The sequence below is a fragment of the Rhipicephalus microplus genome, chromosome 9, assembly GCF_043290135.1.
Source record: "Rhipicephalus microplus isolate Deutch F79 chromosome 9, USDA_Rmic, whole genome shotgun sequence".
Classification (NCBI taxonomy): Eukaryota; Metazoa; Arthropoda; class Arachnida; order Ixodida; family Ixodidae; genus Rhipicephalus; species Rhipicephalus microplus.
The window spans coordinates 80,616,409-80,630,799 of record NC_134708.1 but is presented as its reverse complement, the minus strand read 5'-3'; the positions used below and the strand labels follow the sequence as shown (position 1 = coordinate 80,630,799).

General features: G+C 49.6%; 1 protein-coding gene across 1 annotated transcript in view; it reads right to left on the bottom strand.

The window, feature by feature from the left end:
• Positions 1 to 339: 339 nt before the first annotated feature.
• LOC142771937 (saccharopine dehydrogenase-like oxidoreductase) overlaps positions 340 to 14,391 on the bottom strand; it is an 84,858-nt gene continuing 70,806 nt past the window's right edge. The window contains exons 11-12 of the mRNA XM_075873942.1: positions 1,918 to 1,999; positions 340 to 755 (exon numbers count right to left, since the gene is read on the bottom strand). Of these exons, the coding sequence (XP_075730057.1) occupies positions 653 to 755; positions 1,918 to 1,999 (185 nt within the window). The 3' untranslated portion in view covers positions 340 to 652. The remainder of the gene's footprint in view (positions 756 to 1,917; positions 2,000 to 14,391) is intronic.

Sequence of the window (14,391 nt, the reverse complement as noted above, 5' to 3'; positions counted from 1 at the left end):
TAGCTGGTGTTTCTCGAGGGACTTCTACTAGGACGTCTGCAACCATATGTGGCTAGTAATTTCAGCTTTGCTGGTTAACCGTTGGTACGGAGTGCTTAGGCGGTGTTTTTTGAGAGTGAGTGAGTGAGTGAGTGAGTGAGTGCGCGTGCGCGTGCGCGTGCGCGTGCGCGTGCGCGTGTGTGTGCGCGTGTGTGTGTGTGTGTGTGTGTGTGTGTGTGTGTGTGTGTGTGTGTGTGTGTGTGTGTGTGTGTGTGTGTGTGTGTGTGTGTGTGTGTGTGTGTGTGTGTGTGTGTAGTGCACGACACAAGCGAATGTCGTGCACTATACCACTGCAAAGGCTTGCTGCTGTTCGGATTCATTTGACGTCAACAGTGCATTGCACAACCAAAAGTGTAGTTCTGCGACCTTATTGGACATTACAAGCGTATCGAGGTGCTTCACAGAAGAAAGTTATAAGAGAAAAAACTGCAGAAACTCCTTTTGGTCACGTACGCCTACTTCGTATGCTCTACGTTCACACCTATCAATGTAAATTTGCCTACATTACCAAGGTACTTTCACGGGCATTGACTGAAAGTCAAAATCATCCCACTGTGGTGATCAACACAAAAATGACAAGTGGAGCATTCGTGGTACTAGCGTTGTGATGTTTTCAGCGTTCCTCGGATAGCACAGATATATTGAAACCACGTCTTTGGATCCGCTCCAAGTATGATGTTCGGTCCAGGGCGACGCCTGGGCTCAGCACTCCGCCCCTGCGCACCACATTATCGAGTGTTTATATGAGAACCACAGGAATTTATTTTCTGCCACAAGCGGCAGGCTAATAGTCGCGTCAAAGCACAAATTAAATTACCTTACAAGAGCATGAGAGGCATGAGAGACTTGAGAAAACCATGGCGGCACCTCTGACTGGTTTAGTAACGGCTGTCACACTTTTTGAGAGCTCCTCATGAAACACACGGTGATGTGCAGTAGATTCCGAAGCCACTAACGGCGTTAAAATATCTAGACAACAAGACAATTAACTTCACAAGTTGCTGAACAGGACATGTAGCGCTTGACGAAAATGGCTAGTCTGTAATCGCGGACATAGGCGTATTGAAAAAGCAGCCACAAAATGCCACTACAGAAGCTAATGTTCAGCCTGTGCTTCCCGCGCCAGTCTTGAGTTGAACTCATTGAGGCATTGAAGCACCTCGTCTTCGTGTCACTCTCCCACACGTGCTCCCAAGCATTGTCCTCGAAGATATTGTCAGCCCTGTGAGTAAGCTCTAACAAAGTCCAAAACAACATGGGAGTAGACGTGTACTTTGGAAACAACGAGAATAATAATTAATAATTGCCTTCTTCCTCATACAAAATAAAAGAAAAGAATGCAGACCAAAAGCTACAAAAATGTAGCTTGAGTGCGGCTGAGGCTCAGGAGCTTTCAGCTCATATTCTTGCATTATGCTTCCGCAGTTTGTGTAAGCAACGTGTTGAATTAAAATTCATCCAGCCATCTTAGGTGAATGCACAATGAACCCTAAGAGTTGATGTATACATATTGCAGCGATCGACTTGAGAGCCAGATGGACGGATGGACAGTTTTCTAGTAAATGTGCAGAAAAATGTTTACGCATTTTAAATAAACATAACATTGAAAATTCAATAGATCAGTGCTACTACTTTGGCTTGATTATCAGACACACGGCCAGGTGTGAATTTATGGTGTAAACGTATGGTGAGAACGTCAAGTGTGAAGACACACGCTCAGCATCGAAAGTCGGTACTGTAGTGGCCTAATTATGGATTGTTCCAGCGTAAGCATGTCAGCTATATAAACAGAAGCTAAAGTATCACGTAAGGAGCTTTAGCTTGAGACGATCAATGCATGCCTTAACTGCAGTAAAGAATGCAGCTTAATTCACTCACTTCACTATCATCTTGTCTTTCTCCTTGAGCACAACCACTGCGGCTTGCACCATGCACACAGCTGTTGTCAGATACGCTGGATCTGCAATTTTATGAGAAAGCATGAAGTTACACCTGCTTTTCGTGAAAACGTCATTGCACTGCGGCATCAAACGCTTGACCGTAGAGCTGCTCAGAGCAAAAGTGGTGAAAGCCATGAGGCTGCATTCAAGTGAAATATTTCATAAAAAGTATAAAAATAAAAGAGTGACCATGCCTTTAAAATAAAGAAAGCCATGCATGGTTTCTGAAGACGTGGAAACAGATTCCGAAGCAAACAAGTAGTCTTCGTGTAATATGGTACGTTATCAAAGATGCAGTGCCGTTCCGGGCAGTCCACTGAAAAGTTTTTTTCTGATTGCCGGATGGTCCAATCCGGCTGGTAATTTCCGTTCGCTTTTCGATGAAAGTAGAACGCAAACGTTCACTAGTATTGTCAGAGTACTTCAATCCTTTCGAATACTGAGATTACAGGGGAGAGTGTGTGGTCATTACGCTATCGTTGATGTTATCAGAAGATTTTGAGTCGCATGTAAGAGTGAAACATTCAGCCATATTTCGTAAGCGCTTTAGGAAATACTCTTTAGACAAGTGTCAATCATTGAGCCTAAGAAGACAGCACAAGGACGGTACGAATGAAAAGGGAACGAAGACGGCCGCTGATCGCGAAATGAAAAGTTTATCGACAAAGGCAAGGATGTATAGGCTTTCAAAAAACTGAAAATAGATTAGACTACAATATTTAGTAACTTGTGTGACATCAAATGGTGGTTTATTCTTCAAACAAATCAAGTGGCAGAGTGCTTACACATTGAATGTTCCTTTCGTGGACGGCAACAGCCTCGGGTATTTCTCGTGCGCGCCTTGAACGATGGCGCTTTAGGAGAGTGACGTCAGACTAGGGGTGCACCCCTGTCTGGCACAACGTGCGACTATATTATGACCAGCACCCGTTTTTAAAGGCCGGTGCTGGTTTTTTATATACCAGCACCACTAGAACACGTGCTGGTTTTCAATGCGAAGCATTTCTTAGCGAACTTCGGTGACTTTGAGCGTATCTATCTATCATTCTATCTAGCCGCCTACGACCTTTAGCTCTCCTGGCCGTTTAGTTAATGCCAGCAATACCAAACACGGTATGGCATAACATGACTGTATGAAGAACATATTTGGCTAGTCATAACAAGACGATCATGAATTCCATGATTTACATTTCATGGTCCTGCAGCTCTTGCAGTGGTTTCGTTCACATGGCATGTTGCAAAAATGGTATGGTATGACATGATTGCATGTCGTACGCAAGTGACCGACCCTAACATGAAAATCATAACATGCGTGTCATGTAACAACATGACTACATGCCACGCTCATGCGCTCGCAGCGGTTTCGCTAGCATCACATATACCAAATTTGGTATTACAGTACGTGAATGGATGACGGAAGCGTAATACTGGTGCAAACACGATAAAGATGATATGCGTGTCATGTAACAACATGACTACATGCTATGCTCATGATGCGCTCGTGGCTATTTCGCGAGCTTCACATGTACCAAACTCGGTATTACGTGACGCAAATGGACGACATAGGTAAATGACGCATCCAAACGTGATAATCACGACATGCGTGTCATGTAACAAGATTACTACATGCCACACTGATGATGCGCTCGCGGCCGTTTTGCTAGCTGCACAAAAACGAAGTTTGGCGTTACGTTACGTCAGTGGATGACGAAGGTATATGACTGGTGCAAACTTGATAATGCAGAAAAGCGTCTCAATTAAGAAAATGACAACATACCACGCTCAAAGCGTGCTCACGGCCGTTTTGCTAGCTCCACATATACTATGTTTGGTATCACGTGAAGTGAATAGATGACGAAGGTAAACGACACATCCAAACATGAAAATCATGACACGTAAGCCATGTACGGCATCATTTACTTCCACCTCGTAACATTTTGATGATTTTTGAGTGACATATGGAAGACGAAGTGTTGCTGTAGCTGAGTGTTTGCCGTTCATCTTTAGACTTTTCTCCTATTTTCGCATTTATACTGGGAACATAGTTCCCTATTCGGCGGTGATGGAAGTGGACTCATCTGCACACCCTCCCGATTTGCCGGCGACAGCGCTGGCAGCCTCAAGGAAGCAAAACTGCCTTTCCAGTGACAGCGAGGCTACCCTTAGTAACACTGCCGAGAGCGCCGACAGCTCCGACGACGATAACGTGACCGTCATGAGCCAGAAAGCAAAGCGGAGGATGCTCAGGGCATCCATGGACGCATGTGTTGAGAGGGCCCCGCAAAGCCCACCGAGGTACACCGTCCTATTGCCTACGCAACCATTCATCAACATGAGACTACTGAACAGGCAAGCTGTATCTTCAGAGCTCGAGGCACTGTTGCCGAACAGTATTAAGGATATCAGAACAAATCTCCGGAAAAATGTTGTACCAGTGGACGTCGCTGAAGCGTCAGCGTTAGATTCACTGAGCATAGTCACCGTCCTCGGTGGCATGAATGTTCACGCTATCATTCCTCTAGGAAATCAGGCAACTACGGGTGTCATATATGACATCGATGTGACCATCTCGAACGAAGATCGGCCGATTCTTATTAAGCCTGCTAATGATGCGCCCCAAAGACTACAGGTGTGCCGTCTAGGAAAGTCGAGATGTGTGAAGATAGACTTTAAGAGTGATTGCCTGCCGACACATGTTAGGGTGGGTCATTTCCGACATGCTGTGCGGCCATTTGTCCCTAAGCCGCTTCAGTGCTGAAAATGTCAGAAGTTTGGTCATGTGAGCACTATCTGTGGAAATCCTACAACATGTTCTCGTTGTGGTGCACCCACTCTGCGGACAACTGTAAGGGTAATTCCTATAATTACCCGAATTGCCAAGGACCCCATGACGCCACATCAAAAGAGTGTCCGAAAATAAGGCCAGAGATTTCGGTTTTGAAGAAAATGGTGAGGGACCGTTCGACTCACCGAGAAGTCGTTGTTGTCGTCAGGCGACATTGTTCTCGTCGCAGACGCTCGTCTAGAAAGCCTGCCCACAGTATCAAGCCTTCTGTAAAGCCTCCTTTCGTTGAATCGGCGTCACCACCACCACCACCGGACAGAAGGAACACGTGCACTGAGAATGCTGCCCCTAAAAAGGAGGCTCTGGAAGAGGCATGGCTATCCCTTCCAAGGATAACCCCTGCATAAAAACTGGAACGTGCACCGGTAGCACCACTTTCAGCATCTCGCCAAGATGAGGCGACAGAGCGTGACCATGAAATTTGACGATGATCAAGTCTCTCATCAATGCCATTCGCACGCTTATAGGCAACACGAACACGCCTACAGCACGATGCGCAGGGCAAGTATTGGATGCCCCGAGTCTTGTGCTTGCCAGCTTTGCATAGACAAAATGGCTCGTTCACTGCCTTCATTCCGAGACGAAGTACGTAATGCGACAGTTTTACAGTGGAATTCCAGAGGACTTAAATCACGGATCTCATGTTTTCGACACTACGTTTTCCGCAACATATTTCCTCTATTAGTAATATGTGAACCAAATTTGTCAAAAGCGATAAAGCTTTCTGGCTACGAAGCCTTCACTTCATAGACTTGTGGTGAGCCCAGCAAAGTAATTATATATATCCGCACAGATTTAACCTACATTCCACATTTGGTGCAACCCCATAACGGAAACGGAAACCCCATAACGTATGCCTCCACGTTGCAAAGAAGGTAGCCTTCACGCTTATCGGCGCATACATTATGCATCTGGCCAGTTTGATGGTGAAAAACTACATGACATCTTGACCACTACACCTGGGCTCTGGATTGTTATTGGTGATGTAGGGAACTATGCGAACGACGACGAAGCAGCATGAAACGGCAAGCCACAGCGTTGGTGCACGCGCGACCCGAGCTTGCGTTTGTTTTGTATTTTCGGCCTGTTGGCGTTCCTCGCTCTTCTGGCGTTCCTCGGCCTTCCAGTAGGTCTGTACGTGAATAAACTGCGTGACATCTGGTGGAGGTGTGTGGACTCCCGTACAAACCTGGAACTTCGCTCCCTTAAACTTCCCCCTCTACGTGACACGAACATGGCCACCGAGACGCCTCTCCAGGTGGGACCTTCGACCGTCCATGTCACTTGCGGTGCCGTGTATCCTCAACGAGACCCTCCTATCTTCACGGGCTTCACTGAGTCGGACGTCGAAGATTGGTTGGCGAGGTACGACAAAGTCGGCGCAAGTAACAAATGGGACGACTCAAGTAAGCTGGGCTACGTCACATTCTACCTTGCGGACACCGCGCAACTGTGGTTTAATAACCACGCAGCTGACATTACTACGTGGTCTGCATTCAAGACGGCTATTACGGACGTCTTTGGACGACCTGCGGCACGCAAGCTTCAAGCCGAGCACCGTTTACGTCCCCGTGCGCAGCAACCAGGCGAGACCTACACGGGCTACATTGAAGATGTGTTGCATCTATGCAACCGCATCAACTCTACCATGCCTGAGGAAGAAAAAATCAGGCACATATTGAAAGGCATTGACGACGGCGCCTTTCAGATGTTGCTTGCAAGAAATCCCCCCACCATTGCTGTCCTCGTTTCCCTCTGTCAAAGCTTCGATGAATTGCGTAGGCAGCGCACAATTGCTCGTCAAGCCCTCACGACGCCAGACACGCTCGCAAGCTTGAACCTAGCTGCCCATCCTACCGACCAGCAGCCGCTGCTTTCGACAATCAAGGACTTCGTCCGCGAAGAGGTAGCGCGCCAGCTGTCACTGCTGCCACTGACACATGAGCCCACGCAAGCTTTGGCACCGGACCTCCAACACGTCATTCGGACCCAAGTCGCTGAAGCCCTTCCGCCGGTGCATCAGCAACCACCAGTCACAACGCCTCTCACGTACGCCGCCGTCGCTGCTCGGCCTACGCAACAGCGTATGCCGTATGCTCAACCTGTCACGCCACCCTATGTCGTGCCTACAACCCCAATTGCGGCGCCGTATCCCTACGCGAGATCTTCAGCTCCATTTTACCGTCGCTCAGACGCTTGGAGGACGCCGGATAATAGGCCCATCTGTTTCGCCTGTGGTATCGCTGGACACGTCGCCCGCCACTGTCGCCGAGATCCCCCTCCAGTCGACGCCGTGGGCAGGCCAATGGCGTCGTCGTCTAGGACGCCATCAAGGTACACCACTGACGGTCCTCGACCCTACGCAAACCATCGGTCACCATCGCCACGACGACGCTCCCTGTCACCTATGCGTCGCCGACCTGCTACGGAAGAGGGAAACTGATCGCTGCAGCTCCGGAGGCAACAGCTGCATACAATTCGAACTGCCTAAGGCCTCCATCTTTCTCGCCGCAAAACGTTATTGACGTCAATGTTGAGGGGACCGCCGCACAAGCGCTTATCGACACAGGGGCCGCCATTTCCATAATCTGTGAGACTTTATGCCGCAAGTTGAAAAAGGTGACGACGCCTCTTTCGGGCCTGATGCTCCACACGGCCAACTCGCAGTGCATAGAACCTACAGCTGTGTGCACTGCACGTGTCATTATCCGAGGTGAACTTTATGCCATTGAATTTTTTGTGCTGGCATCCTGCTCCCACGAAGTCATTCTTGAATGGGACTTTCTTTCGCGTCATCGGGCCATCATAGATTCCTCACGTGCAGAAGTTGCCCTTACACCGCTGCCAACCTCTTGTTTGGTGGATTCTCTTTCTGAAGCTTACAAACTTGTCGTTGTTGCAGACACGGAAATAGCACCGAGAACATCCGCCCTTGTAGCCCTGACCTGTACGGCCGCTCCTGCCGGAACTGTTTTGTTCACTCCGTCTGACGTATTTACCCGCCGCCGTAGCCTACACCTGCCCTTTGCCGTACTCACCGTGGAATTCGGTGCTACCACCATGCTCGTCGCGAACTCGCTATCGTCGCCAGTTACCTTACTTCGCGGAGAATGTTTGGGTAACATACAAGACGTTAACTTCTTGCGCCCTCTAGAGTTCGCCGAAAGCCCACCTCACCTCCAGCTCAATGCTATGACGCCACCTGTGGCCACACTGCCCGCGCCAGACTCATTCCAGCCCTCTGTTGCCGCTGAGCTATCGCCGACACAAAGAAGCGAACTCTTGTCCCTTCTTCGAGAGTTCCGTTCTGTCTTCGATTGCGCTCAACCATCTTTGGGTCGCACAGCGAACATCACGCACCACATTGACACCGGTACTCATGCTCCCTTACGCCAACGACCATATCGAGTTTCAGCGGAAGAGCGCCGTATTATCAACGAGCAAGTCGACGATATGCTCAAGCGTGGTGTCATCCAGCCATCGCAGAGCCCTTGGTCGTCCTCTGTTGTACTTGTGCGCAAAAAGGATGGGTCTATCCGATTCTGTGTCGACTACCGCCGGCTCAATAAGATAACTCGGAAGGATGTGTACCCGTTGCCACGAATCGACGACGCTCTCGATTGCTTGCAAGGGGCAGAATATTTCTCCTCCTTAGATTTACGCTCAGCATATTGGCAAGTTCCAATGGCTGATCCTGACCGATCGAAGACTGCATTTGTAACACCTGATGGGCTGTATGAGTTTAACGTCATGCCGTTTGGACTCTGCAACGCCCCAGCTACCTTCGAACGGATGATGGACACCATCCTTCGCGGCTACAAGTGGAACACGTGCCTTTGCTACCTAGACGATATCGTCGTTTTTTCTCGCGACTTTTCCACTCACCTTGTTCGTCTTCGTGCTATTCTCACAAGTCTCACCTCTGCTGGCCTTCAACTTAACATCAAGAAGTGCCATTTTGCCGCACGTCAGCTCACTATACTGGGTCACGTCGTCTGCAAAGAGGGTGTTCTCCCGGATCCGGCGAAACTCCGCGCCGTGGCCGACTATCCGAAGCCCAATTCCATCAAGACACTTCGAAGTTTTATCGGCCTGTGCTCATACTTTCGTCAATATGTGCGCAACTTCTCTTCCATCATCACGCCTCTTACAAACCTGTTGACAACTTCCAAAGGCATTTTTGCTTGGTCAAAAGAGTGCGACGAATCCTTCACCGCGCTTCGGCGGTTATTATTATCACCTCCAATACTACGTCATTTTGACCCTGATGCGCCTACGGAGGTCCACACCGACGCCAGTGGTGTCGGTCTTGGTGCTGTATTGGCTCAACGAAAACCAGGGTACCAAGAATACGTGGTCGCTTACGCGAGTTGAGCCCTCAAGAAAGCCGAGTGTAATTATTCCGTCACGGAGAAAGAGTGCCTCGCAATTGTCTGGGCTTTGACGAAGTTCCGCCCATACCTTTATGGCCGCCCTTTCGAAGTCGTCACGGACCACCACGCTCTATGCTGGCTATCAACGCTCAAAGACCCGTCGGGGCGCCTTGGTCGTTGGGCGCTCCGCCTACAGGAATACGACATTCGTGTTGTATACCGATCCGGCCGCAAGCACTCCGACGCTGATGCGCTATCCCGCTCGCCGCTACCGGCTGACCCAGCCTCCTCGTCACCTTCTTCAGCTGTCATAACACCAATCGACTTCACAGACATGGCATCGGAACAACGCAAAGATGTGTGGATTTCCCAACTCCTCGCCTTTTTGACTGATCCGTTAGCTAATTTAGTGTCAAGAACTATCCGCCGTCCAGCCACACATTTCGCTATTCGAGACGACCTACTCTATCTGCGGAATTACACGTCTGAAGGTAGGAAGTGGCTGCTAGTGATACCCAACCACATGCGCTCGGAAATCTGTACTGCTTTCCACAACGACCCGCAAAGCGCTCACGCTGGCGCTCTCAAAACGTACAACCGTCTACGTCAGCGGTACTACTGGCGCGGCATGTACACATTTGTCCGCAAGTGCGTACGTGCTTGTGCTGCATGCCAGCGACGTAAAGTCCCACCTCAACGCCCTGCCGGTACACTTCAGCCTCTGCCTTGTCCAGCGCGTCCGTTTGACCGCGTCGGTATCGACTTATACGGACCACTTCCCACGTCGTCTTCTGGAAATAGGTGGATAATTGTCGGCGTGGACCACCTCACGCGTTACGCGGAGACGGCAGCACTACCCGCAGCAACCGCGAGGGAAGTTGCGTTTTTCATCCTGCGCAACTTTGTTCTTCGCCATGGTGCTCCCCGCGAACTTTTGAGCGACCGGGGGCGTGTTTTCTTGTCTGACGCCATTCAAGCGTTGCTCGCTCAGTGCAACATGGTTCATCGCCTGACGACAGCATATCACCCGCAGACGAATGGCCTCACAGAACGATTTAATCGCACTCTCGGTGATATGTTGACGATGTACACAGCTTCAGACCAGACTAATTGGGACAATGTCCTTCCATTCGTCACGTATGCGTATAACACCGCTACGCACGCGACAACAGGGTTTTCCCCTTTCTTTCTGTTGTACGGACGCGAACCATCGTGCACGCTGGACACTATCCTCCCATACACGCCCGACTCCTCTGAGTACACTGCAATTTCTGATGCTGCCAGGTACGCAGAAGATTGCAGACGATTGGCCCGTTCTCTGACAACCGAGGACCAAGGCCACCAGAAGCTACGGCTTGACACCGACCGACATCTCTCTACTTTCACGACTGGTGCTCTCGTTTGGCTCTGGGTTCCACCGAGCACTCCTGGCCTTTCGTCGAAATTACTGGCACGATACCACGGGCCCTACCGCATTCTCGCCCGTACGTCACCCGTCAATTATGAGATTGAGCCATTGACACAGTCTCATGACTTACGCCGTCGTGGCCGAGAAATTGTGCATGTGAGTCGCCTGAAGCCGTATTAGGACCCCGCTATAGTGACTACGCCTTAAGTCGCCAGGTTGGCTACGCTATTCACCGGGGGCCAATGTAGGGAACTATGCGAACGACGACGAAGCAGCATGAAACGGCAAGCCACAGCGTTGGTGCACGCGCGACCCGAGCTTGCGTTTGTTTTGTATTTTCGGCCTGTTGGCGTTCCTCGCTCTTCTGGCGTTCCTCGGCCTTCCAGCAGGTCTGTACGTGAATAAACTGCGTGACAGTGATTACAATGCTCAACACTTGCTTTGGGGAAGCACAAAGATTGATTCCAGAGACCGGAAATTTGCTGAATTCGCCTCACGCCACGAAGTTAACGTTATGAATGATGGCAGTCCGACGTATTTGCGTGGTTCGAGATATAGCAGTTGCTTAGATCTTGCATTGGTGTCACGGTGATTCACCCAACAAGTGCGACGGTTCGCTGATATTGAGACCCACGGCAGTCATCATAATCCAACGTATCTGAAGGTCACAGGTTTTGCGAATTCCTCCTCATCAACAGAAGAGTTAATTGAACAATGTACAAAAAAGTGTTGAAGATGCATGCGATGATAGCGCGTGCGACCTCGGGGAGGTAATGAAAAATGTGATAGAAGAGGTTACTTGCGCCTTTAAATACACATCAAAGCGTGCAGATTTTGATATAGAACCTGAACGACTACGAACGATTCGTAGGCGGGCTGAGAGGAGGTACAGGCGCACTAGTTCGATTCATGACCTCAGAGACGCTCGACGTCTACAAAGGAAAAACCAACATCGAATGGACAAGCTGGAGGATTAATGGTGGACGAAATTTTGTGAATCACTCGATCCTCGCAAGCCTGCGTTCCATATATGGAGGACGGTGCGTGGGCTTGGCTCGACTCCACAACAACGTCCATTCAGCACATTGGCTCTCCGTCAAAGCCACCTGCAGGTAGACGTTGCTGAAGATTTCTGCGTGAGGATTGCGGGCACTGTGGTTACCATGAGTGACGAAGTTCTCGGGGATGTTCCTGTAGCACGAGTTTCTGAACTGAATATGCTTTTCTCACTCGAGGAACTAGATGCAGCTCTAGCCACCTGCAGACGTTCATCGTCACCGGGGCCGGACGGTATTACATACGCTGCTTTATGCCGTCTTGGAAGACGCGGCCGAGACCAGCTACTAAAATGCTACAACCAGTCATGGAACGATTGCGTCGTTCCTGAAAGGTGAAAACTCAGCCGCTTGGTACCAATCCTCAAACCTGGGAAGTTACCGCTTGATCTGACATCATATCGACCCGTTGCGCTATCCAGCTGCGTGGGGAAAATAATGAAAATAATGGTTCTGACACGCCTCGAGTAGTACCTTGAACGCTATATATACCCAGAGGCTATGGCTGGTTTTCGAAGAGGCCGCTCTTCTATTGATAATGTCATCGACCTCGTAGCCTCTGTGCAACAACAGAAATACCTCAAGCGCATCTCGGTTGCCATGTTCCTAGATGTGAAAGGTGCATATGACAACGTAACGCACGATGTCATCCTAAATAACTTGGCGAACATTGGAATCGGTGGAGAAATGTTTCGATGGATTCGGAGCTACCTACAGAGAAGATCCTTCTTCGTGCTTACTGCGGAAGGCCGCACTGTTGATCATTATACCGCTCGTGGCGTTCCACAAGGCGGGATTCTTAGCCCTATGCTGTTTAACCTCACGATCATCGGCCTTGTACAAAGTCTACCACGATCAGTCAATCTCTCTACATTCGCTGATGATACATGGATCTGGGCTTCAACAGTGACACGACCCCAGGTACGCGCACGGCTCCAAAAAGCTGCGAGAATAACGTCAACGTACCTCCGTGCTCGACGCCTCACAATTTCCACCAAGAAGTGCGCCTTAGTCCCTTTTACCCGCAAGCCCATGATCTATTATCCTGTTTCCATCGACAACGTGAACCTTTCGTATACAAGACGTCATCGATTCCTGGGCGTCATTATCGATAAAGATCTCTCGTGGAGTGCTCACATCTCGCACTTGAAGAAGAGGCTCAGCTCTATCACACACGTGATGAGATTTCTCGCTGGTCAAACGTGGGGCACATCAGTGTCATCTATGCTTCAGCTGTCCAGAGCGTTCTTCTTGGGATATTTGCGGTATAGCACGCCCGTGCTTTTCAACGCCGGAAAAACTAACATCAGGGTCCTGCAAAGCATGCAAGGCCGAGTCCTCTGCACATGCTTGGGGCTACCTCGGTGCGCTAATACGTTAGCAACGATTGGTATTGCTAAAGACCATCCAATCACGACATATATAACTGTCGACACACTCCGGACACATATCCGTCACATATCCAGAGTGCCTAACCACCACCTTGCTAGCTTGCCACTAGAAAGACCAAAGGCAGCGTTTTTCAAAGTTGTTGCGGCTTACCAGAATTCCATCTCGTGGAGATTCTCACCCGCAACCATACCACTATCTGCAGAGTGGTGCATGAAAAGACCCACTGTGCACCTTGAAGTGCCGGGAATATCTAAAAAGGCAAGCCTGTCATCTGCAGCCCTCAAGCAGATCTCACTGGACATTTGTCGTATGCTAACTGAATTCATGTTTACACGGACGGTTCGGTCTCGGCAAGTTCGACAAGTGTTTTTGTCATACCATCTCGATCAATCACTATCAACTTCAAGACATCACACGTCGCGACATCTACGCGATCCAAGCTCCCCACTCTTTGAGCCGCTGTAGAGTTTGTTACGCAAGAATTCCCCAGTAGATGGGCCATATTTTGTGACTCCAAGGCAGCTCTTCAATGCGTGCGAAGTCTACGACATGAAAACTACCACCAGGTGGTGTATCGTATTAATTACATTTGTCATCGCACCGCTGATCAAGGACTTGACATTGTTTTGCAATGGTTGCCGGGCCACTGTGGCATGACTGGTAACCACCTCGCCGACGACGCTGCCCGATGTGCCCACGATGGAGCACCCACACTGCTAATACCCTTGTCAAGAGTAGACGCAGCTAGAGAACTTCATCACATCGCGCATAATGCCACGCTTGCGCACTAGAATTCTCCACCTAACTCCAATCAACGCCCTAAGAACCCTAAGTCATTACTCCAGAAACAACTGCCACCCAAGATTTCTCGACGTGACGCTACAATGCTGTGCCGGCTGTGGACTGGGGTAGCGTTTACTAAGTCATTCAGCCATCGCATTGGCATGGCAGATTCATCCATGTGTGAAAGCTGCAAGTGTATAGAGACTATGGAACATCCCTTGTGCCAATGTGCCCAATTTGATAAAGATCGCCGGACTCTCCAGTGTGCCTTGAATAGACTCGACGACCGGCCATTTAATGAAGCAAAGATCTTAGGAGCCTGAACGCGCAGCACATCAGCACAAAAATCCACACGAGCCCTCCTGAGATACTTGACAGCAACTTCATTGAGGGACCACCTGTGAAACTCGGCATTGTGTGTGTGATGTGACATGTGTCTATTCTTCTCTCTCTTTTTTACTCCCCTCCCCCTCCCCATGTGTAGGGTAGCAAACTGGACGCATAGTCTAGTTAACCTCCCTACCTTTCCTACATTTCTTCTCTCTCTTTCTCTCTC